This window comes from Salmo trutta, chromosome 15 (genome assembly GCF_901001165.1).
Source record: "Salmo trutta chromosome 15, fSalTru1.1, whole genome shotgun sequence".
Classification (NCBI taxonomy): domain Eukaryota; kingdom Metazoa; phylum Chordata; class Actinopteri; order Salmoniformes; family Salmonidae; genus Salmo; species Salmo trutta.
The window spans coordinates 36,070,086-36,096,977 of NC_042971.1; the positions used below are offsets into that span (position 1 = coordinate 36,070,086).

The 26,892-nt window shown below is 42.9% G+C and overlaps 1 protein-coding gene across 2 annotated transcripts; it reads right to left on the reverse strand.

Annotated features, from left to right (window-relative positions):
• Nucleotides 1–925: 925 nt before the first annotated feature.
• Nucleotides 926–26,773, reverse strand: LOC115148896 (uncharacterized). Of its 2 annotated transcripts, none has more exons than XM_029691194.1 (11): nt 26,232–26,773; nt 18,602–18,722; nt 15,739–15,849; nt 15,518–15,566; nt 13,423–15,236; nt 13,157–13,190; nt 11,208–13,018; nt 11,023–11,059; nt 9,011–10,818; nt 3,711–3,747; nt 926–3,483 (listed from the first exon to the last, which is right to left on the reverse strand). In XM_029691194.1, exons 1-11 carry the CDS (start codon nt 26,330–26,332, stop codon nt 1,574–1,576), a joined length of 7,833 nt encoding a protein of 2,610 aa, XP_029547054.1. In that variant the 5' UTR covers nt 26,333–26,773; the 3' UTR covers nt 926–1,573. The 2 variants fall into 2 exon arrangements, with proteins under 2 accessions (XP_029547054.1, XP_029547053.1); XM_029691193.1 differs by having other exon boundaries at nt 926–3,573.
• Between the last annotated feature and the right edge of the window lie 119 nt (nt 26,774–26,892).

The window sequence follows — 26,892 nt, forward strand, 5'->3', positions numbered from 1 at the left end:
TTTACTCATGATGGTATGCCTGCTACCGCAATGTGAAGTCATTCAATAAGAACATTGATTTACTCATGATGTTATGCCTGCTACCGCAATGTGAAGTCATTCAATAAGAACATTGATTTACTCATGATGTTATGCCTGCTACCGCAATGTGAAGTCATTCAATAAGAACATTGATTTACTCATGTTATGCCTGCTACCGCAATGTGAAGTCATTCAATAAGAACATTGATTTACTCATGATGTTATGCCTGCTACCGCAATGTGAAGTCATTCAATAAGAACATTGATTTACTCATGATGTTATGCCTGCTACCGCAATGTGAAGTCATTCAATAAGAACATTGATTTACTCATGATGTTATGCCTGCTACCGCAATGTGAAGTCATTCAATAAGAACATTGATTTACTCATGATGTTATGCCTGCTACCGCAATGTGAAGTCATTCAATAAGAACATTGATTTACTCATGATGGTATGCCTGCTACCGCAATGTGAAGTCATTCAATAAGAACATTGATTTACTCATGATGGTATGCCTGCTACCGCAATGTGAAGTCATTCAATAAGAACATTGATTTACTCATGATGGTATGCCTGCTACCGCAATGTGAAGTCATTCAATAAGAACATTGATTTACTCATGATGTTATGCCTGCTACCGCAATGTGAAGTCATTCAATAAGAACATTGATTTACTCATGATGTTATGCCTGCTACCGCAATGTGAAGTCATTCAATAAGAACATTGATTTACTCATGATGTTATGCCTGCTACCGCAATGTGAAGTCATTCAATAAGAACATTGATTTACTCATGATGTTATGCCTGCTACCGCAATGTGAAGTCATTCAATAAGAACATTGATTTACTCATGATGGTATGCCTGCTACCGCAATGTGAAGTCATTCAATAAGAACATTGAGTCTTTTTAGAACTTTATTTTCCTTTTTTGACAAATATATATGAATGTTGAACTCTTAAGGAGACAGTATTTGGAGAATTCTTTACAGAAAATGAACTCTCCTAAATAGACAAGAAACCATCATAAAATACATCTACATGATTGAACTAACCATTTCTATTTGTGCCAAGGAAGAGAATGATACAACTTATTGACAGTGAATTGATGCAAGTGATTCTTAAATTCAGTCCAATGTTATTTGGTGCTGACAAAAAAAGTTATTTCAAAAAGCCTGATGGGACTGTCATTTTCAGACATCTGTATTTTTATGATTCATGGGGTTGACTGTTAGTTTTGCATAAAGGCACACAAGCATTGGTAACCCTCAGGTGAGCATTGCTTTTTTTGTCAAGACATTGGTCCCATTAGGCAGTACAATTATCCAAACAACTTAAAACAAAAATGTTATAATAAAAAACAATGAATAAAATGACCAAAATATTTAGATCATTCATGTATACAGGGAAATGTCTTCTAGTAAGTTAAAATGTTTATTGAGACCTAAATTAGGTTGGACATTTACTCAAGGGTACAGTGGGTCAGCAGTATAGGACACCAACTCAGAAACCTGCTTTATGCTAATAACAGCTTGAGGGAACACCAACTTATTTACAGAGGATGAAGTTCAGAAAGGGACCTGGTCTCCTGTTGTATGAACCCCTGGAGGCTTCTCTTTCCCTGCCTGAAGGTACTCTCCCTCCGGGAAAATGGTAGGATGACCAGGAGCCTTAGGAGGGTTTCAATGTTACTAAAGCTCCTAATGTCTGATGCCTTCAGGGTGTCGAGCACAGTGGCTGGAAGATACCCGGACATGGGATCTAACCACTTCTCTCTCCAAGACTTCATCTCTGTGGGGAGTGAGACCAGGTCAGGCATGTCATCTTTGTACATGCGGAAAACGTGAGCATTTACACTGCTGTTTTCTAGCTTTGACATGGCGTAAGGCACAATCTCCAGGCACCTCAGGGTACTGAGGACCTTCTCTGTGAAGAACTCACTGACCTCAGCAATGGAGTGCTCTATCACCTTCAGACTCACCGCCATTTTGTAAAACTGACTCAGGGGTTCCAGCAACGCAGAGTGCAACAACGTTATTTGCAGCTTGGAAGCTAAAGAGACAGCTTCCTTGAACCAGGCCTTGTGATGTGTGTCGATATCGCTCTTCAATTCATTGAGGGAAGTTAGGAGATCAGGCAAGCTATTCATTGCTAGCAACACATCTAGGGGTTTTCCTTGAAGAGATTGGCTCAGCTTTTTGGTCAAGCTTAGGACATTCTTCAGCACGACAGCCGAGAAGATGAACTCAAAACGTCTGACTTTATTGAAGTAAAGCAGTGCTTGGCCACTCCCTAAGCTATTCTCCTCACTTTTCAGCTCATTCAAGCACAGCATGACTACCTCCAGGAGCTCTACCATCAAATCATGCATATCATGACTCTTCTCCCAGTTCTTAATAAGCTTGTCCCTAAGCTCATTACCCTTTCCCTCATCATGTTGGAATATGGCAATGATCACCTCTTCTAGTTTGGTCTGTCGTTCTGCATCCTCTGTGAGCCACTGTAACATGTTTTCTACAGACACTGCACAGTCTGCTGCAGCCACTGCAGGAGATGACCTGGCTAGCCACACATTCAGAGACACAGCAGAGCTGACCATTTGCATGGCCAGGGGGTATTTCTGGGCTATTACAGCAGAGACAGCCCTCATCTGAGACCCTACCTCACCAACACTTAGCAAAGCTTGCCCTCTACAGTACTCCATATTGAGCCCCCATTTCTCTGATAGGGCTGTTTCAATAGCATCAGCCAAGACAGCAGTGTCCTGGCTGAACGGGATGAAAGCTACAGTCTCCTCGCACTGAGTGTCCTGTTTGTCCAAGTACCTGATGCACAGGGGGACGTAGAGCTGTCCCTCAATCTCAACCGCCTGTTCCGTTATTATTGTAAAGAACTGTGAGTCCCAGAGTTCCTTAAGTATTTCCTCACGCACAGGTGGGTCATAGAAAGACATAGCCTGCCTCTGACCTACGACCCTGTCCTCTACCATTACAACACCGTCCTCCGCCTGAGCGACGCCCTCCTCCGCCATCAGCCCGCCGCCCTCCTCCGCCTGCGCGACGCCCTCCTGCGCCACGTCGTCCTCCTGCGCCTGCGCCACGCCGTCCTCCTGCGCCTGCGCCACGCCGTCCTCCTGCGCCTGCGCCACGCCGTCCTCCTGCGCCTGCGCCACGCCGTCCTCCTGCGCCAGCGCCACGCCGTCCTCCTGCGCCAGCGCCACGCCGCCCTCCTGCGCCAGCGCCACGCCGTCCTCCTGCGCCAGCGCCACGCCGTCCTCCTGCGCCACGCCGTCCTCCTGCGCCACGCCGTCCTCCTGCGCCATCAGCACGCCGTCCTCCTGCGCCATCAGCACGCCGCCGTCCTCCGCCATCAGCACGCCGTCCTCCGCCATCAGCACGCCGTCCTCCGCCATCAGCACGCCGTCCTCCGCCATCAGCACGCCGTCCTCCGCTTGCAACTCTCCTGCAAGGGGTTGTTCTGCCATATTAGCTTGGTGTTCCTCAACTGTCTGCTCATGTCTCTCATCAGGGTTTACATCAAAAGCTCTGAAATCTAAAACACACACACACACACACACACACACAAATAAACACCCCTCTTTCCCTTATTTTCACTCTGAAGTACATACTATTACAAGTTTCATGTAGAATATGTCATGATGAATCTTCATGATTTAAACATTCACTTACCACTTTCCAGATTCAGACCTTTCATTTGTTTCTTCACCTAAATTACATAACAGAATTGAGTACATTTAAAACACATTTATTTGCTATGCATATCTCTCCTTTGCCAGCGGATTGGGGGGGGGGTGATCTTGCTGTATTGTTTACTGTTATTATCTGTCTGTTTGTAAAACTGACAACTCATGAATAAAATAATTGTATGCATATCTATACTAGGGATTTTTTTTTATCAAAATGGGGCTCAGGTGGTGGGCGTGGCCATGGGCCTGGCAAATGGTGTGGTCGATGACTGAACATTTGAAAGGCCCTCCTGTTGGCCACAGTGACAAAATGTAGCTGTTTTAAAGCAAATTTCATGCAATTCTACAAAAAAAGGGATTCAAACAAAACTAAATCAATGGACAGTGACCATTTTTTTGTTATTTTGGTTCTGTACTCTAGCACTTTGAGTTTGAAAGGATACAATGACAATGGGGGTGAAGTGCAGACTGTCAGCTTTAATTTGAGGGTATTTTCATACCGGATGAACCGTTTATAAATGACAGCACCTTTTGTACATGGTCCCCCCATTTTAAGGTACTACAGGTATTTGTTGAATTGGCTTCACAGATGTGTGTCGTTAGGCAGGTGTATTAATTTGTATCGTTAGTGAATGCAGGAGAGCTGTTGATGAATAGTATTGATTCTAGACTTTGCTATTGCCTTTGGAGGTTGTTGTTGGGGTGTGACAACATGAGAAAGACAGCAGTGTCGATGCAAATGAAGCTGGCCGTAATAAGGCTCAGAAATGAAAATCAATCAATCAATCAGGAACATTACAAAAACCCTGGGCATACCCAAGTCAACAGTTTGGTTCATCATAATTTTTTTTTTTAAAAACAACCGGTAAACTCAATTATGTCAAAAGACCCGGTAGACTGAGGAAGACCACTGTAGTGGATGACTGGAGAACACTTTCTATGGTGAAGAAAACCCCCAACAACCCCCCTGACAACAGCCCAACAGATCAAAAACACTCTCCTGGATGCAGGTGTAGATGTCTCAAAGTCTACCATACGTAGAAGACTACACCAGCAGGACTACAGAGGGTACACTACAAGATGCAAACCACTGATAAGCCTGAAGAACAGAAAGGCGAGATTACAGTTTGCTAAAAGGCACCTAAAAGAGCCCCAAGAGTTCTGGAAAAAAGTATTGTGGATAGATGAGACAAAGATTAACATGTACCAGAGTGATGGAAAGAGGAAAGTGTGGAGAAAAAAAATATATGCCCATGATCCAAAGCATACCACCTCATCCGTGAAACATGGTGGAGGGGGTGTTATGGCTTGGGCCTGTATGGCTGCCAGTGGAACAGGCTCACTTGTCTTCAACGATGATGTGACTGCAGACAGAAGTAGAACAATGAATTCTGAAGTCTACAGAAATATTTGATCTGCTCAGATAAAACCAAATGCCTCCAAACTCATTGGACGGCAGTTCATCATGCAACAAGACAATGACCCTAAACATACTGCTAGAGCAACGCAGGGGTTTTTGATGGCCAAAAAGTGGAAAATCCTTGACTGGCCGAGTCAATCACCGGATCTGAATCCAATTGAACATGCATTTTACATACTGAAGAGGAGACTGAAGGCAATAAGTCCCCGAAACAAGCAGGAACTGAAGATGGCTGCAGTACAGGCCTGGCAGAGTATAACCAGGGAAGATACCCAGCGTCTGGTGATGTCGATGCATTGCAAACTTCAAGCAGTCATTGCATGCAAAGGATATGCAACCAAATATTAACAATGATTACTTTATTCTACATTATGTTAAACTGTCCAATGTTTTTTATGCCCGAAAATGGGGGGGGACTATGTACACAAGCTTCTATAATTTCTAAACGGTTCATCCGATATGTATGAAAATACCCTCAAATTAAAGCAGACAGTCTGCACTTCACCCTGATTGTCATTGTATCCTTTCAAACTCAAAGTGCTAGAGTACAGAACCAAAATAACCAAAAAATGATCACTGTCCAATGAATTATGGTGCTCACTGTATATATCAAAAAGTTTGGACACTCCTACTCATTCAAGGGTTTTTATTTATTTTTTACTATTTTCTACATTGTAGAATAATAGTGAAGACATCAACACTATGAAATAGTACATCATGTAGTAACCACAAAAGTGAAACTATTCGTCAAAGTAGCCACCCTTTGCACACTCCTGGCATTCTCTCAACCAGCTTCACCTGAAATGCTTTCCAACAGTCTTGAAGGAGTTCATTTGTTTTGCTGAGCACTTGTTGGCTGCTTTTGTTCACTCTGCGGTCCGACTCATCCCAAACCATCTCAATTGGGTTGAGGTCAGGTGATTGTGGAGGCCAGGTCATCTGAAGCAGCACTTCATCACTCTCCTTCTTGGTCAAATAGCTCTTACACAGCCTGGAGGTGTGTTGGATCATTGTCCTGTTGAAAAACAAATGATATCCCATCTGGTTCACGCTTAGTGGGACTGGCATATCGCTGCAGAGTGCTGTGGTAGCAATGCTGGTTAAGTGTGCCTTGAATTCTAAATAAATCACTGACAGTGTCACCAGCAAAGCAACCCACACCATCACACCTCCTCCTCCATGCTTCACGGTGGGAACCACACATGCAGAGATTATCCGTTCACCTAATCTAATCTCACAAACACACAGCAGTTGGAAGTAAAAATCTCACATTTGGACTCATCAGACCAAAGGACAGATTTCCACCGGTCTAGTGTCCATTGCTCATGTTTCTTGGCCCAAGCAAGTCTCTTCTTACTGGTGTCCGTTAGTAGTGGTTTCTTTGCAGCAATTCGACCAAGAAGGCCTGATCCACGCAGTCTCCTCTGAACAGTTGGCGTTGAGCTGTGTCTGTTACTTGAACTCTGAAGCATTTATTTGGGCTGCAGTTTCTGAGGCTGGTAACTTAGGAACATATCCTCTGCAGCAGAGGTAACTCTGGGTCTTCCTTTCCTGTGGCGGTCCTCATGAGAGCCAGTTTCATCATAGCGCTTGATGGTTTTTGCAACTGCACTTGAAGAAACTTTCAAAGTTCTTAACATTTTCAGGATTTACTGACCTTCATGTCTTAAATGAATGATGGAATGTTGTTTCTCTTTGCTTATTTGAGCTGTTCTTGCCATAATATGGACTTGGTCTTTTATCAAATAGGGCTATCTTCTGTATGCCACCCCTACCTTGTCACAACACAACTGATTGGCTCAAATGCATTAAGGAAAGAAATTCCACAAATTAACTAGGTACACCTGTTAATTGAAATGCATTCCAGGTGACTACCTCATGAAGCTGGTTGAGAGAATGCCAAGAGTGTGCAAAGCTGTCATCAAGGCAAAAGGTGGCTACTTTGAAGAATCTCAAATATAAAATAGTTTGATTTGTTTAACACTTTTTTGGTTACTACATGATTCCATGTGTGTTATTTCATAGTTTTGATCTCTTCACTATTATTCTACAATGTAGAAAATAGTAAAAATAAAGAAAAAGCCTGGAATGAGTAGGTGTGTCCAAACCTTTGACTGGTACTGTATATATATTAAAAAAAATTGCGTTTGGACATAGGCGTTCCGAAAAAAAACACTTAAGCGTGAAAAAAACCTGTACAGTGAGGGAAAAAAGTATTTGATCCCCTGCTGATTTTGTACGTTTGCTCACTGACAAAGAAATGATCAGTCTATGATTTTAATGGTAGGTTTATTTGAACAGTGAGAGACAGAATAACAACAACAAAAAATCGCATGTCAAAATGTTATAAATTTATTTGCATTTTAATGAGGGAAATAAGTATTTGACCCCTCTCAATCAGAAAGATTTCTGGCTCCCAGGTGTTTTTTTATACAGGTAACGAGCTGAGATTAGAAGCACACTCTTAAAGGGAGTGCTCCTCATCTCAGTTTGTTACCTGTAAAAAAGACCTGTCCACAGAAGCAATCAATCAATCAGATTCCAAACTCTCCACCATGGCCAAGACCAAAGAGCTATCCAAGGATGTCAGGGACAAGATTGTAGACCTACACAAGGCTGGAATGGGCTACAAGACCATCGCCAAGCAGCTTGGTGAGAAGGTGACAACAGTTGGTGCGATTATTCGCAAATGGAAGAAACACAAAAGAACTGTCAATCTCCCTCGGCCTGGAGCTCCATGCAAGATTTCACCTCGTGGAGTTGCAATGCACATGAGAACGGTGAGGAATTAGCCCAGAACTACACGGGAGGATCTTGTCAATGATCTCAAGGCAGCTGGGACCATAGTCACCAAGAAAACAATTGGTAACACACTACGCCGTGAAGGACTGAAATTCTGCAGCGCCCGCAAGATCCCCCTGCTCAAGAAAGCACATATACATGCCCGTCTGAAGTTTGCCAATGAACATCTGAATGATTCAGAGGACAACTGGGTGAAAGTGTTGTGGTTAGATGAGACCAAAATGGAGCTTTTGGCATCAACTCAACTCACTGTGTTTGGAGGAGGAGGAATGATGCCTATGACCCCAAGAACACCATCCCCACCGTCAAACATGGAGGTGGAAACATTATGCTTTGGGGGTGTTTTTCTGCTAAGGGGACAGGACAACTTCACTGCATCAAAGGGACGATGGATGGGGCCATGTACCATCAAATCTTGGGTGAGAACCTCCTTCCCTCAGCCAGGGCATTGAAAATGGGTCGTGGATCGGTATTCCAGCATGACAATGACCCAAAACACACGGCCAAGGCAACAAAGAAGTGGCTCAAGAAGAAGCACATTAAGGTCCTGGAGTGGCCTAGCCAGTCTCCAGACCTTAATCCCATAGAAAATCTGTGGAGGGAGCTGAAGGTTCGAGTTGCCAAATGTTAGCCTCGAAACCTTAATGACTTGGAGAAGATCTGCAAAGAGGAGTAGGACAAAATCCCTCCTGAGATGTGTGCAAACCTGGTGACCAACTACAAGAAACGTCTGACCTCTGTGATTGCCAACAAGGGTTTTGCCACCAAGTACTAAGTCATGTTTTGCAGAGGGGTCAAATACTTATTTCCCTCATTAAAATGCAAATAATTTTATAACATTTTTGACATGCGTTTTTCTGGATTTATTTGTTGTTATTCTGTTTCTCACTGTTCAAATAAACCTACCATTAAAATTATAGACTGATCATTTCTTTGTCAGTGGGCAAACATACAAAATCAGCAGGGGATAAAATACTTTTTCTCCCTCACTGTATATCAATAAAATCAGTCCTTAAAGCATCATCATTGGAATGCTAAAAGGAGTATTGCTGTTCATTTACCTGCTCAAGACATGGGATGCTTTCTGGGTCAACTTCGATGCATTTCTCAATGACCTCCCTTAGTCTTTGAACAGTTGGGTAATGCATGAGAAGCATCACAGTGTCGGTTTTGCTGCCCTTGCAGACCGTGTTCTTCAGCAGAGCTCTCATGGAGTTCAGGGTGGTCTTCATGAGGTCCCACTCCATACTGACGCTGGGTAGAACAGCCACCAGTCTGAGCAGCATTGTCACTGTGGGATGGCTTTGAGATTCTGGGTGAAGCAGTATCTCAGAGATAGAAGCTGGTGGTGACATGTCCTGATATTTCTCTTTCCACACTGTGGCCCAGTTACTGATATCCTGCTCTACTGTGTCAGGATCAGGGAGGTCAGACAGGTAGAGACTGTATAGCTTGTCGGTGGACTCTGCGCGGATTGGCTCTGAAATGGGCTGTGGATTGCAGGTGGGAAGAAGAGACAGGAGCTTCAGGGCTTTCAAATGACTGTCGGAGAAGTTGTACTTCATTTCGTCAATGAGGCAGCTCAGTACAGGAACGCTAAAGTTGTCCCTGTAGTAGACCTCTGGAGACTCGTAAGAGTTAGCTTCCTCTGGGAAACACACTTGCTGAGGGGCCACCTTGGATGCTAGTTGGAATGCCTCTTCAAACCAAGGTGTGTGTACAGTGCTTATGTTCTCCAACATCTTGTTCAGGGTCTCTATGATTGGTACGATCTTCTCCACTTCACAGATGATGTCAGCAGGGTTACCACAGCGGAAAACAGTGCTGCAGTTTCGAAGAGGAGAACAGGCATTCTTCAGGATCACAAGTGTGACGACAAAATCCATCTCTCTCAAAGCAGTGGCGAGGACCTGTGCATGTAGTGACATAGTGCCCGTGGCGCTGGAACTAACTGAATCCAGGCAACTCAAGACTCCCTCCAATGTGTCGACTAGGAGATCAAAAAAGTCCTCCCTCTTCTTCCACCTGGAGCAACAGGTTTCTGGAATTTCCTCCAAGGCCTCCCGAGGTGTATTCAGTAACCCATCCACGGCCTGTGCTAGCTCTGCCTCCAGTCCAGGTGACTGGTCAAAGAACAGTAGAAGATCTTCCACAATTCCCAGCATCTTTGTGACAGGTGGGCAGTGTACACTTCCTGCTAGCCAACAGGCAAGGCCACAAGACTCACTGGGTGTGATGACAGACAGAGGATAGCTCTCGAGGAACTCCAAAGACATCTTCTTCAGGCTGTGACAACCTGAGCCCATGCGCATGAACGCTTGTCCACGACACTGACTCATCGGCAATCCCCAGTCTTCGGTTAGAGTTGCTGAAAGATTCTTGGCTTGAACATCAACGTCACAGGTTTCAAAAAATCGCAAAAAACCAATGAGCTCTACCTTGGGGGCACATTCCCCAACATATCTGACGAAGACAGGCAGATAGCTCTTATTAGCAATTATAACAGGTTTATCTGTGATAAGAGAAAAGAAGGGGGACTCCTGTATTTCTAAGAGTATGACTTCCCTAATGGATTTTGTGAGAAGCTCTACCATTTCCTCCTCTCCTATGTTAAGCGTGAACTTGCCATCTCTTCCAAACCAGTGGCACAGGCCGAGATCCTGGATGAGAAGGACTTGATCTTCTTTGGAGAGTTCGGAGAGCTGGCACTTCTTTTTCCCTAGACGTGCAGCCAATCTGAAAACCATTTCCAAACTCTGTCGATTATCTCCAGTGTGCCCATTCTCATCCACCGCTTTCATTTCCTGGTTCTCTTTCTTGTCAGAAGACTGATTCTCAAGGTCCTCTGTTCCATCTTTGCCATGATCGACTGAAAATATAAAAGGTAAATTATTTAATTCAATTTACTCAGTTCAAATTCTATAATGTTCTATCAGAGAGTTAATTTATTTAGTCACTTGACAAAACCTAGGTCCATCCCTATTACCGACATACTAAATGGTAAGTTTTACCATACATATTTATTACATGGTCACATGGGGATTCATTGTAACAAATATTTTCTATAACATACCTTCAGAGTTCTTCATCAGACTTTTGGATTCCTTATCCTAAAAAAAAAAAAAAAAAAGACAAAAAGGAAATAATTTATTTTAAAAAGACAACATTTCAGTATAGGCTGCTCTGAAAGACTACATAGGCTTAACAGATTAGACAAAATAATAATCATGGACATTTATTTCAACAGTGAAAACTTACCAAGCAGATGCCCTCTAAAGCCTGGGGAGTGACCTTCAAGCACTTAGTCACCATCCGGTCCAGATCTCTGTTGAAGTTGGTTCCCACCTGCAGCATGGCCAGACATGGGGACCTGTCCTTGGGGCTGGTGTTCCTTAGGTATTCCTGGAACATCTTGTGGCGCATCACTTCCCCACAGTTCTCTAGTACTGTGCTGGGTAGCACAGACATGATCCTCAGCAGTGTGTTGATGTTCCCAAAGTATTGCATGAGTGGCAGACGGAGAGTCTGAAAGATGGTGTCTGGGATGGTCACGGATGCAACTTTGGTCTTCCACTTCACCCTCCAGCAGCACAACTCGGTGAAGAAGTTGTCGGAGTCAGGCAGATCACTGGCGTAGAGAGGAGGCTTTGACCTCAGGATCTCAAACATGTAACTCACAGTCACAGAGCAGGGAACCAGGGAGAGGAAGTTTAGGGCTTCCTTGTGGTCCTCAGAGAAATGATCCTTAACAGCATTGGTGAGGTTGTCCACTAGGGGCACACTTAGTGCATCTTTGTAATACAGAGCTGGTTTCATCATGCTATCCCTGGACGCAGAGGAATTATCAGGCACTTTTATCTGCACACCTAGACTCTGGGCGAGCGCACAAGCTTCGTCAAACCAATTCTGGTGAAATACTTTGATGTTTGTTTTGACCCTATTAAGAGTAGCCACTATACCACTGATCTGGCAGAGTTGGGATGCTGCGCTGAAATGATCCTTCTGGAGTCCTGCACTCAGTTCCCTGGTGAAGGAAGAGGTGTTCTTCAGGGCTACCATGGGCACAATAAAATCAAAGTCCCTTATCAAACGCAGCAGTGCTCCAGCTTTTAGAGAGAGTGAGGATTTCCACCTCTGTGGATTGCTCTTGATTTTCTCCAAACATTCGACAAGGGGCTCCAGCATCTGCACAAAGACTTCATAGGAATCATGCTTCTCCTGCCAGACGGTACAGAACTTCCCCTGCAATTCTTGAACCTTTTCATAGCTTTCCCTAAGACCAAATGCAATGACATGATCCAGCTGTTTCTCAAGCATAGGCATGCTCCCAAAAAACATCAAAACCTCTTCAAAAACATCCAGGGCCCGTTTGACTGATGACACAGGGGTGGATTTTGACCACCATGTGTTAAAGGAGTAACAAGAGCAGTGTGTGCATATTGCAAGGGGGTACTTTTCTTGGATTTTGCAGGCAAATGCTTTCAGCTTGTAGGAGACATCACCGGATCCGAGGTAGGCCTGACCTCTGCAGTAACACAAATCGAGATGCCACTCTTTGGTTACAATTTCCAATATGCGCTCTGACATGGCATCACAGTCAAGATCCACATCCAGAAATCCCATGAGCTCCAATCGCATGACATCAAAACTGTCCACAAACCTGAGGAAGAGAGGAAGGTGTTTTTTCTCCCCTAACTTCACAACGCGGTCAATGAACAGAGAAAAAAAGGAAGTGCCCACCTCCACAAGAATTCCCTCCCTGACAGCATCCTCGCATACTCTGAGAACTTCTTCCATCTCAGACTTCGACACATATTTCAATGAGTCTTCAACCTCGCCATCCTGTTCAGCAGAGGCCTCACCAGGCTGTCTGCTCTGGCTGTTATATGCAGCTGTCACAGCAACCTGCAAAGCAGATTTGAGTGCCTCCTTATTCGTTTCTGTGGCTGGGAGTTTCGGTTGCCCCACTCTCTCGGTCTCCATCTCAGAGGGTATGTCCTGTGGTTCTTCTTGTGTTTCTTCAACATTCTCTTTTAGAGTGTGATTCCCATCATTCTCAGAGACAGGTTCTGAAACAAAACAGTGAAGAGCATGAGCCAAGAAGGAATAATTAATAAAACATAGGTATTAATGCAAATATTTTGATATTTACACAATAGTGCAATAAATATTATGAAATTATTATATTAATAATTGTACTTCCTTACCAGCTTCAGGCTGCATCTCTATTACCTCATCATCCTATGAACAGAAAATAAAAGCATTAGCAAAATAACGGTTTTGTTCAGTAACTGAAACCTACAAATGCAAATATTAGTAAGAAAACAAGTTAAGAAATATCCAACATCCACTTACAGTACTTTCCTTTTGTTTAGTTTTTCTAGTTATTTGAAATCTTCAGTTTATTTGATTGCAGAGCAAAGACTTTAAAAACAACAAGAACACAATAACCTTTATATTAAAATAAACTTACCATATGCAAAAACTGCAATATGTCAATATGCTTCTCCACATAGGACTCCACCATGTCTTCCACATTGAAGTGCACGTCTTGATTGACATAGACAAATGCCATGTTGCACAGTCTCTGATCCTCCGGTGTGGCTTTCAGGTAAGACTGGTACCGCTCCAGCACCATGTTGTACTGCCCATACACGTCTGCCTCTGCGTTCACACAGGGGATGGTGCCCAAAACTCTCAGCAGGCTCTGCACATTTGGGTAAAATGCAATGTCTGGGATTTTCAACGTTGCAAACACTGTTGTGGGCAGGATCCTCCGCTTACTAGCATGTCTCCACTTCACCTCCCAGCAACCAAGCTCATCGTAAAACGTGTCAGGCCGGGCAAGGTTGTTCAAGTTTGCGTCCGCCACTTTATCCCTGCGGATACTGAAATTGTGGTCAGCCATGTAAGACGGCACCAATGAGAGCCATCTTAGAATCCGTACCATCTCAGTGCTAAACACCCTCTTTACCTCCGCAACAAGGTACAGTAAGATCTGCCTGCTCAGAGTCTCTCTGTAGAAATCCTCCAGAGGGGTTTCAGTTGCAACTGCCTCGCCAGTCTCAGGTGAGCTCTCATCCGGCCTAGCGACCTCCACTCCCAGCTTCTTAGCCCTGCCCACTGCGTCAGAAAACCACTTCCTGTGGAATATTGCGATCTCCTGCAGATGTTTGTTGACCAGCTTTAAGGCGTTGGAGATTGTGTACTGCAAGGTGCTGCTGATGCTGATGGCTCCCCTGAGACTCGGGTTGAGGATACTCACGCAACAGAGGGTATTCTTCAGAACAACCAGGGTGATGATGAAATTGAAGTTCTTCAGGATCGGCTTGAGCTTGGCCATCTGCTCACAAGTAGCGGTGTCTGCGTTCGCAGCCGAGCACACCTCGTTGATGCAGGCAAGGAATGGTTCAAGAATGTCCAACATGGTCTGGAAGGCATCAACACCATACTCCCAGGTGTTCTGGGAAGCCTCTATGATCCTGTCCACTTCACCTTTAAGGTGGCTGTATGAAGACTTGATTTTCACCTCCAGTCTTTCCCAAAGATCTGGGGATCCTCTAATTATTGTGGCGACCTCCTCCACTGTGTTCACAACCTTCTGGATATAAGGTATGGGCATGGAGCGGATTAGCCACATGTTAAAGGCGTATGGGTCACTAGGTGCTAGCACTACCTGAGGAAACTCCTGCAGAATCCTGCTGGTGAGATCCTTCATTTTCTGACATAAACCGCCTGTGGTCAGGTAGGTAAGTCCTCGACAATGCTCCATCCGCAGCCCCCACTTATTCCGAATTTCTGAGAGCAGCATGTAAAACAGACCTTCAGCATCTGCATAACAGGGCAGGAACCCCATGAGGTGTTTCTGAGGGAACCCTGCCACAGTGACGGACCTGATGAAAACTGGGATCTGATCTTTTCCCTCGATGTTTGTCACATCTTGAAGCAGGATGGAGAAAAAGCGTGCCAACCTCAAACTGTTCCGGATCTCCTCCCGCATGAGGTCCTCGCTGAACTGGAGGACTTCTTTCTGGTCGATTTTTTCAACACAGACGGGGTTGAGAGACTGTTGTCCTCTGTGGTCTCCCATTGGTTCATCTGTGTTGGGGTTTGCATCGTTCCCTATGCTGAATCCAGTGAAGGCAAGGGTTTCCTTAAAGTAGACTTTAAGGATTTCCTTTGCTTTGGAGTTGGCAACATCCTCTCTCTTTTGTTCCTCTTGCTGTAAATCACATGTTGCGCTATTCTCTCCTGGCTTATCTTTCACCTCAGATGGAGCTTCATCTTCTGTAGTAAAAGAGAAAACATGGACAAGAAAAAAAAAAAAAAGTGTTACTGAATAAATATGTTGAGCCATTTCTACAAATACCCTATCAAAAGGTGTACTTTCCTAACTTAACATATAGCCTATGACAATACAGACCACATTACTATACACTACTAGTTGCTACCCAATTACATGTCATTTCTGGTAGGAAAATAGATATCATTTTGCAGCGAGTGGCCAAATACGGAAATATTTTCTTCTTATGGTAAAACAAACAACAAATGAGAAGAAATAGATTTACCAAACCAATCCCCTTTAGCTTTCTTCAAGGATGCAAGCTCTGCCTCAGCCTAAATGGATTAAAGACATACTTAGATGTAAATTGGAATTAATGCAATAGTATCAGATTATACACTTACTGAGATCAGGTTAGGATGACTATATTGGGTACAACATTCAGGGTCATGACCTTATAAGGGACACTATAAACCACTTGTGTGTTTTAAACATGACAATACTTACAGGTTCTCTTATTCTTTTATTCCTGTTGTGGCCTGATGGATTGTTCAAATGGCTTGTAAAATCAAATCGGGTTGGAATAGCACCCTCTTTCAAGGATGTTCTTAAAGTGCTCTGAAAAAGAAAGAAACAAATAATTATAACAATTTCAATGCCACTCTTTTGCATGCCTGAGAGTAAGAACCCACAGGGAGAAGCATGACCTTTTAATACAGACCTACCAGTGGTCTTCAGATAGACCTAGTGCATTATGATTAAGCTAGTCCCAACAAAGGTCTACATGACTTACACATCACGTCACACAGTATGTGGGAAACCTGTTCTACAATAGTTTTTGATTCCCCTAAGCATGTGACAAGACATTATTTCTAGTGTGCAAGAGATTTTATTCTGAGAGCAATGTACATAATACAAGGTGCAGTGAAATTTGTCGTTTTACAGAGTCAGCCATAGTATGATATATCCTACATCCCAAACCCGGTCAATGGGTCTATTAGCTAATGCATAGATGAGTCACCACCTGAACAGCTCATCTGTAACTCAAGACGCCGCCCGGTTCCTGGGGAGACAGGTAGCCTAGTGGTTAGAGCGTTGGACTAGTAAACGAAAGGTTGCAAGATCAAATCCCTGAGCTGACAAGGTAAAAATCTGTCATTCTGCCCCTGAACAAGGCAGTTGACCCACTGTTCCTAGGCCGTCATTGAAAATAAGAATATGTTCTTAACTGACTTGCCTAGTTAAATAAAGATAAAAATAAATTCCTGAACAATATAACTGAATGAAAATGTAAAATGAATGTTTTATTTTTGCAATATACAGTGCATTTGGAAAGCATTCAGATCCCTTGACTTTCTCCACATTTTGTTACGTTACAGCCGAATTCTAAAATGGATTCAATAGTTTTTCCACACACATCAACCCACACAAAATACCCCATAATGACAAATCAAAAACAGGTTTTTGAAAAATGTTGCACATTTATTAAGAATAAAAAACGGAAATATCACATTTACATAAGTATTCAGTGCTTTGTTTAAGCACCTTGGGCAGCGATTACAGCCATGAGTCTTCTTGGGTATGACGCTACAAGCTTGGCAAACCTGTATTTGGGGAGTTTCTCCCATTACTGTGCAGATCCTCTCAAGCTCTGTCAGGTTGTCAGATTAGATGGGGAGCGTCACTGCACAGCTATTTTCAGGTCTCTCAAGAGATGTTCCATCGGGTTCAAGTCTGAGCTATGGCTGGGCTACTCCAGGACATTCAGAGACTTGTCCCGAAGCCATTCCTGCGTTGTCTTGGCTGTGTGCTTAGGGTCGTTGTTCTGTTGGAAGGTGAACCTTCACCCCAGTCTGAGGGCAGGTTTTCATCAAGGAGCTCTCTGTACTTTTCTCCGTTCATCTTTCCCTTGATCCTGACTAATCTCCCAGTCCCTGCCGCTGAAAAACCTCCCCACAGCATGATGATGCCACCATCATACTTCACCGTAGGGATGGTGCCAGGTTTCCTCCGGACGTGACGCTTAGCATTCAGGCCAAAGAGTTCAATCTTGGTTTCATCTGACCAGAGAATTGTGTTTCTCATGGTTAGCGTCCTTTAGGTGCCTTTTGGCAAACTCAAAGCAGGCTGACATGTGCCTTTTACTGCGTTAAAAGGCCTGATTGGTGGAGTGCTGCAGAGATGGTTGTCCTTCTGGAAGATTCTCCCATCTCCACAGAGGAACTCTGGAGCTGTTAGAGTTACCATCAGGTTCTTGGTCACCTTCCTGACCAAGGCCCTTCTCCCCTGATTGCTCAGTTTGGCCGGGCAGCCAGCTCTAGGAAGAGTCTTGGTGGTTCCAATCTTCTTCCATTTCAGAATGATGGAGGCCAGTGTTCTTGGGGACCATCAATGGAGCAGAAGTTTTTGGTAGCCTTCCCCAGATCTATGCCTTGACACAATTCTGTCTCGGAGCTCTACGAACAATTCCTTCAACCTCATGGCTTGGTTTTTGCTCTGACACGCACTGTCAACTGTGGGACCTTATATAGACAGGTGTGTGCCTTTCCAAATCATGTCCAATCAATTTTATTTACCACAAATGGACTCCAATCAAGTTGTAGAAACCTCTCAAGGATGATCAGTGGAAACAGGATGGACCTGAGCTCAATTTTGAGTCTGACAGCAAAGGGTCTGAATAATTATGCAAATAAGGTATCCGTTATTATTTTTAATACATTCGCAAACATTTCTAAAAACCTGTTTTCACTTTGTGATTATGGGGTACTGTGTGTAGATTGATGAGGGAAACATTTTCATTAATCAATTTTAGAATAAGGCTGTACCATAACAAAATGTGGAAAAAGGGAAGGGGTCTGAATACTTTCAGAATGCACTGTAACTAGTGATGGGGAGGGGGAAAAAATCTGTATTTACATATCACAATTTTATTTTGGATGATATGATAGATACTTTGACTCCAGGCATCAATTTGTAAAAAAATAATAAAAAATAAAAAAACAACAGAAAAAACATAGGTAGCGTTAGTTAGCGCTAGTCAGCTGTACCTGCACCAAAACTCAGGTATTTGTCATCCTATAGCTTGTTCTCCATCTTTAAAAAGAAAAGTGAGCCAATAACATGTTTTCAACACTTACTTCCATGACTGATCAAAACAAAGTTTCTCATGCTCTCTGCAGCAGACAGATATTGAGCAATTCCGCTTGCATCAATGTTTGCAACATCAAATAGCAGTATCGAATTGCAATTCATATAGAATTGGGAGCGTCACAATATAGGCACCTAAGTATCGTGATAATATATTATTGTGAGGTCCCTGGCAATTCTCAGCCCTTGATAACTGGTCTCTTCAGTAAATAATAATACTTACGTCACGACAGATCAAGGAAGGCTCAAAATGATTTGCACAAATTTGGAAGGAATTGTGTAACTCCTCAGGGGTTTTTGGCTCCAAGTCAGATCGATGACAATTATTTAACCATTGTTTACATCTGAAAAGAAAAATTCACAGGATTAGATTTCAAAACTGCAATATGGATAGTCCTGCCCCCATGTTCTAGACCGATGAAAAGGTCTATCTGCGTATCACTAGCAAACCGTCCTGTGACTGTTTAGCGACATGGAAGGTAGGTGTACTACCGTAAACCACGGTAATGGAATTGCACTGAGACTGATTTTTCCTCACACAAACATCTATTCCAAACAAAAACATTGATTTCAACGTTAAACTCATCATACAACTCTATGAACAAGGCCTACTTTTAAAACGTTTTACACAGAAATGTTTACAAAAACACATTTACTGGAAGAACTGTGCAGATGCAAAGTTAGGTAACAGAATTTCGGTACAGAATTTCGGTACATTCTCCCTCAGTTTTTTGCATGACCAAGTTTTCCCAAATAAAACTTTAATCTGCTCAGAATTAAGATACAAATATGTCTGCAGAAGGAATGAGGTGTCAGCTATTATATGAAACCTTGGGTTTGAAAAAAAAATATTTTGGTTATTGAACTACAGTAAGTGAAGTGGACCTACACCCAGTAACAGAATTGTGGTAACGAATTTCATCATGGATCTGTACTGTAATTTGTTTAACACTTTTTTTGGTTACTACACGATTCCATGTGTTATTTGATAGTTTTGATGTCTTCACTATTCTTCTACAATGTAGAAAATAATAAAAAATAAAGAAAAACCCTTGAATGTGTAGGTGTCAAAACCTTTGACTGGTACTGTATATATAAATCTTTCTAAATTACAAAATATTAGATCAATGTACCTCAAAATCGTTTTGATGGAGTGACTTAAAAAGTTGAGATGAGACAAACAATTTTTTGTTGATCAAGACTACTTGCATCCAGGGAAAGGGTTAAAAAAACATTGTGACAAAGTGGTTTCCCCAAGTTACCCTACGTTTTAAGGAAAGGAGAAATATTTGCTAGTGTCTGACATACGCTGGTGGCTTTGATTAAAGTGTCCTTTTACAGGTGTGTGTGTGTGTGTGTGTGAGAGAGTTTGCTGATTCTCTATAGGCCTATATGTTCATTCAGAAAGTTTCCTAAAGTAGCCTGTCTATCCTTTGTCTTGATCACATTGAGGGAGAGGTTGTTGTCCTGGCACCACACTGACAGGTCTCTGACCTCTTCCCTACAGGCTCTCATTGTTGTCGGTGATCAGGCCTTCCAGCATCGTGTCGTCTGTAAACTTAATGATGGTGTTGGAATCATGCTTGGCCACACAGTCGAGGGTGAACAAGGAGTACAGGAAGGGACTAAGTACGCACCCCTGAGCAGCTCCCGTGTTGAGGATCAGTGTGGAGATGTGAAGTTGCCTACCCTTACCACCTGGGGGGGTGGCCCGTCAGGAAGTCCAGGATCCAGTTGCAGAGGGAGGTGTTTAGTCCCAGGGTCTTTAGCTCAGCGATGAGCTTTGAGGGCACTATGGTGTTGAACGCTGAGCTGTAGTCAATGAACAGCACTTTCACATAGGTGTTCCTTTTGTCCAGGTGGGAAAGGGCAGTGTGGAGTGCAATTGAGATTGCGTCATCTGTGGATCTTGAAGAGGGTTAAACCGAGGCCTCATACCTTTTAAAGGGTTAACAAATTGTGTTATGATTAACTGTAAGGGCTTCTCTTCTAGGAGACCTCTGTGTGTGTGTATTAACACCTGTTTGAGTGTTGTGCCCTTCAGACATTATCAGAAGGCGGAAACCTACAACGTTCATACATACTCCTCCTGTCTGGGCCCCACCTGGCAATCTGAGGTTCTGAGAATACGACTGGTTTTCTGAGAACAAGGCTGCCGCAGGCCTGATGAAAACAGCCACCTGTCAGAAGATGCTTGGACTCGTTCACCTTGTTATGAACCTATACTTGTGATGAAAGGTCAAGTTTCGGTCAAACCCATTTCTGAGCTTTTAATTGCTGAGAAGATGGTTGCTGCTGTCAGGGGGAGGTTAGATTTATTAAAATGTTGTTGCCAGGGAAACTCACGCAAGGAGGACTGGAAGAGGCTATATGAGTTACAGGATGTCTTAGTCATTTTGCAGAACCTGGGGAGAGCTATCATATACTGTACTCTGTACCAACTTCTGCCTACAATTGCATTACTAAAGGATAATTGTGATACTTAAACAAAGAGTGTTTCCTTTCCATTACTAATGTATGTTTGATAATTATATAGACTTGATCATTGGTTGAAGAAATTGACCAACAATCTGTTGGGGCAGGATGCGGGTGTAGGGTTTCTCATGATGGTGCTGATGTGAGCCATGACCAGCCTTTCAAAGCATTTCATGGCTACAGACGTGAGTGCCACAGGTTGGTAGTCATTTAGGCAGGTTACCTTGGCGTTCTTGGGCATAGGGACTATGGTGGTCTGCTTGAAACATGTAGGTATTACAGACTCGGTCAGGGACAGGTTAAAAATGTCAGTGAAGACACTTGCCAAATGATCCTATTTACACTTTGTAGTCAATTTTGACACTAGAATAAATGTTTGACTCATATCGATGCCACATATGCCGTTTTCAAAATGCGAAGTTGCTTTTTAGGGGCAGTTGACCTCTAATTCCAATGCTTCTCTAGCGCAGAGACCCTTAGAGGGCATAGTTCTTCCAAATATCTTACGACCGCTAGGTGTCGACACAGTGAGCCCAGCCGGTAATACACCCGTCCCCCCCATGGACAGGCTTGTACATAAAACATCCTCTATTCAGGCTGAAAAGGCGTTGGTTTTCTCCTTAACTCCATTTAATGGATTATCAGTGGGAAAAGAAAACGGGCAAAATATGAATATGGTCTTAATAAAACATTTTCCACCACCATGCTACAGTGGCTAATACTACTTCCACCACCACCATGCTACAGTGGCTAATACTACTTCCACCACCACCATGCTACAGTGGCTAATACTACTTCCACCACCACCATGCTACAGTGGCTAATACTACTTCCACCACCACCATGCTACAGTGGCTAATACTACTTCCACCACCACCATGCTACAGTGGCTAATACTACTTCCACCACCACCATGCTACAGTGGCTAATACTACTTCCACCACCACCATGCTACAGTGGCTAATACTACTTCCACCACCACCATGCTACAGTGGCTAATACTACTTCCACCACCACCATGCTACAGTGGCTAATACTACTTCCACCACCACCATGCTACAGTGGCTAATACTACTTCCACCACCACCATGCTACAGTGGCTAATACTACTTCCACCACCACCATGCTACAGTGGCTAATACTACTTCCACCACCACCATGCTACAGTGGCTAATACTACTTCCACCACCACCATGCTACAGTGGCTAATACTACTTCCACCACCACCATGCTACAGTGGCTAATTCTACTTCCGGATGTTGTGGTGCGCTTTCAGCCAGGGGTAAACGGACTCACGCTGTGTGTAACTATCCGGAATTTGTCAGAAAATCAGAAAACGGACGGGGAAAATTGTGTTTTATTAAGACAGTACACAATTTCCCACTGACGAGCCATTAACCTGAGTTAAGGAGGAAACCGATGCATCCTGAATGAAGGTTGTTTTACGTACGAGCCGGTCCATGGGGGACGTGTATTGTCGGCTGGCCACATTAAAGTCGGATGTAAGAAGACAAACGATGTAAAAGGAATAATAGCGCCATCTTGCGGCTGGTAGGCTTCTACAATGTTAAGTCGGAATGTTATGGTTAAAATAATTGTACTTACAGTTATTAACTGTATACATGACAAACTTGTGGGGCTAGGCCTGCCCTGACTTCTGTAAGGTAAAATGTATAATCACCATTTTCGGGGAGCTTATATTCATGAAGCTCACACACTTGATGCATTGATTCAATGTACAATCAGTGACCACTTTATTAGGTACACCCATCTAGTACCGGGTCGGATCCCGGTTTGCAGCCAGAACAGCCTGAATTCTTCGGGTCGTGGAACCCAACATTTCAAGATACCTAACGTGTGCCAGGAAAATATCCTCACCATTACACCACTGCCACCAGCCTGTACCGTTAACACCAGGCAGGATGGGGTCATGGACTCATGCTGCTTACACCAAATCTTGACTTTGCCATAAGCATTATGCAACGGTGAACGGGATTCGTTGGACCAGGCAATGTTTTTCCACTCCTCAATCGTCCAATTTTGATGATCACATGCTCACTGGAGCCACTTCTTGTTTTTAGCGGATAGGAGTGGAACCCGGTGTGGTCGTCTGCTGCAATAGCCCATCTGTGACAAGGACCGACGAGCTGTGCGTTCCGAGATGCCGTTCTGCACACCACTGTTGCACTGCGCCATTATTTGCCTGTTTGTTGCCCGCATGATTCTTGCCATTCTCCTTTGACCTCTCATTAACAAGCTGTTTTTCGATCACAGGACTGCCGCTGACCGGAATTTTTTTGGTTTGTTGTACCATTCTCGGTCAACTTTAGACACTGTCGTGCGTGATAAGCACAGGAGGCCAGACGTTTCTGAGATACTGAAACCAGCGTGCCTAGCACCGACGATCATACCATGCTCAAAGTCGCTTAGGTCATTAGTTTTGCCCATTCAAACGTTCAATCGAACCGAAACTTAATGCTCGATGCCTGTCTGCCTGTTTTATATAGCGAGCTACGGCCACGTGACTCACTGTCTGTAGGAGAGAACCATTTTCCTGAAGAGGGTGGTGTACCTAATAAACTGGACGTTCATCAACATGGGGAGGGGGTGTAACCTGCTACATCAAAGCTAGATAGCCTGCAAGCTAGTCTGATTAAACAAGATGTAATACAACATTTGTATTTACAGCCAGAAACGAATGCCTTCAAAATCATGTAAATGTTCCTTACAAGCCGGAATGTTGAGTAAAATTACATTTAAACTTTACTGGTTGTGTGCGCGGTTTGTCCTTCAACTGCTCAAAAATGTAAACAAAATATCCACAGGAAAGTATTGTTTACCAAACTTCTTAGAATCCGGTAGGTATATGGTTCGGCACCAAAGTAAAGTTAGTTTTAAATACACCCAGTACTCCCTGTATATAGTATCGTTATTATGTTACTATTTCCTTTTTATTGAGCAAATATTTGTCTTAATTTTTAACTCTGCATTGTTGAAACCCCACCTCTTTAAGGAATACCTGGGATAGGATAAAGTAATCCTTCTGATCATGATAACTGACTGATAGATAATGTCATAGAACAAAACGTGTAAGATCTCGTAAGCCTGTGTTAAACCCCGAAAATAAGGTCTACGGTTATCATAAAACTCTCTACTTTCCCCATAGGAATGGCTGAAGTAATTAATGTTTTTTAGGACTACAAGCTGGCGACCTCTATAGACGGTTTGGTTGTTTAGCAACAAAACCGACGCATGCGCAACTATGGGGCAAAACAGACGGGGTTGGCTTAGATTGTTAACTATATTTTGTATCCAATGCTTATTGAAAACATACATGTGCACCTGTCTCAAATACATTGTTACAGTTGTTGGTTAGCTAGCTATTAGTATTGACATGAAATCAGTCAAAAATACCTCAAAACAAGATATGGTATCAAAAACAACATGAAACGAGTCACGATTCCCCACATGGCAGTTTGTCGTAGCCATCTGGCCATCCAGAATCACAACTCACGGACTTCTGCTCCACTGAAGCATGCGCATCGTTTTCGTGACGTTGTCAGCTAACCCATCTATACCTACTCGCCCTCCAAAAAGTTGGGTAAACAATAACTAGCTACTTTGCTGAAGATATTTTATCTCAGATTTCAAGCAGGGGAAGGACAAACCGTGCAGACAATCCGTAGAGTAAGTTTAAATGTAATTTATTCAACATTCTGGCTTGTAGGAACATGTACACGATTGTGCAAGCATTGTTTTAGGCTGTATATAGACCCATTTGGGATTTAGTGGAGGGTAAACACAGTTTACGCACCTTTTTAATATGTGTCTACGCACATTTTTATTTCGTTAATTAACGTTCACACATTTATTATTGCGTTCCCAGCGTTGCTCAACGGTCACAATGTTAATATTATTGATCGGAGTTCAAAATCGTGACTGCCTCTCTGCGAAGAGTGGAATCATGAGTCAGGTATGCTCGTTATGTTCCCCTACTCCCTCCGGATTTATCTTGTTAGAAGCGCCTTCATTCACCACTCTGTCCAAAGTCAAACTCTGCCCAGGCACAGACGTGAAACGAACTACCTCAGCCCAGACCACTGGCGTAAAGTACTTAAGTTGTACTTTGAAGTATTTTTACTTAAGTAGTTTTGGGGAGTATCTGTACTTCACTATTTATATTTTTGATGACTTTTACTTTACTACATTCTTAAAGAAAATATTCGCTGATATTTCAGTCAGATGGCTATCTGGCAAGAAGGATGGCGTTAGAAGCTAACGTTAAACAGATCTTGACCTCAGCAGGAGCAATTGACTGAAATTAAGCTAGCTATACTCTTAACAAAAGATGGGCTACATAGATTCACAAAAAATTACTTTGCTTTACAGCGAGTAGTGAGAGACAGTGGTGAGGCAGACTGGGGTGAGGCAGGCTGCAATGCAGAAGGCAGCAGAGGAAGCAAGCAGAGGTTACAGCGGATCCCAAACTTGGGGTCCCCTGAAATTTAAAATGGGATCCCTGAGAGAATCTGTAAACGTATCAAACACAATAACATGTTCTCTTCAAATGCATATAGAATACAACTATGGGCCTTTTATACAGGGGCATTTTACAATACAGAATTGCAGTGCAGCTCACATGAGATACCAAGAACATGAACGTGATTAAAAAGATAACACATTTCAATATAATGATCTCCACATCCTATTTCTCTGGACTTTCCTAGTGTCCAGTCCAAATAAATATTTTTCGGAGGGCAACCTGATGTGCATTGTGTAACTACATAAAATTACATTAGGCCTTCCCTATTGACCTGCATGAAAATGGAATCAAACAATGCAGTTCTAAAAATGTAATGTTTTGGTTTAAAATCGGTGGTTGTTCGTCTGATCTCGATCGCCCACTGGAGTTTATAGTTTTACCCACCTTTGTTTTACCACTACATCACTGATACCAATTAATTGTGTATTACAACTTGATTAATCTGACTACCCAATTTAGCTAGCTAGCTACAGTACAACATATGATGAGGATGTTGTCAGATTAAAGATAACTTTCATAACTTTGAGGGCTGACCAGGGATCACCCTCTCACTAAAACAGACGTATAGTTCATCCTTAACGTTATACAATTAATACGGTTTCCTTAACCACAATAGCCTTTTAGCAAGCTAGCTAGCTGGCTAGCAAACAACCCATCTTTGCCATTACCGTCAACGTTAGCACAAGCTAGGCTAACTAGCAAGCTCTAGAGGTTTCAATGGATCAACCAGCTAGCTATTTAGTTAGCTAATGAAGAATGCCAATTTTACTTTAAAAAGTATCGTGTGTAGTGGATTGTACACTATTTACATCTAACCCAACTACATTGCACTTACCGCTCCGAGTCCAATGGAAATCTGAAAAATGGGACGTCTGATTTATCTGTATAGATGTTACAGTTTGGTGCGGCACAGCGGTTGGGCATTTTGGGATCCATGCACTCACTGGTTCAGAATAAATCGTGCATCGTGCAATTAATCAGAAATCCACCCGTATTGAATCTTTAGCTTAATATTTGCACAAAGTCTTTAAATTAACTTTGTACCTAGCTGGGTAATTTAATTATTTCATTCCGTAAAAAGTTGATTTGTTGAGCGGTGTAGTTGCCCGAGTGTTCATAAACCAGGAAGAACACCTTTGTAAAGCGGAAATCGACACCGCTTGGCGCATTGATCTCTGATCTCAGTACAATGTGCACAATTGTATATCTTTGTATTTTTCCTTCTATGTATGCAGTGGCGTATCAGTACGATTGTAATAAATGTATTTTGATAGCTGTATTTTTGAAAGTTCCGCATATGACAACCGAGTAAATTATATCAGAATACCACGAGGCCTCATAAAACGCCTACTTGTCACGTGACAAGATGACTGAACGAGTTCATGGTTGTCAAAAAAGCCTATTAAAAGCTTTGAAAACTGTGGTTATAACAGAAATAGCTACATCTTATCATAGACATACATTGGAAAAAAATGTGCTTCATACTGTGAATTGTG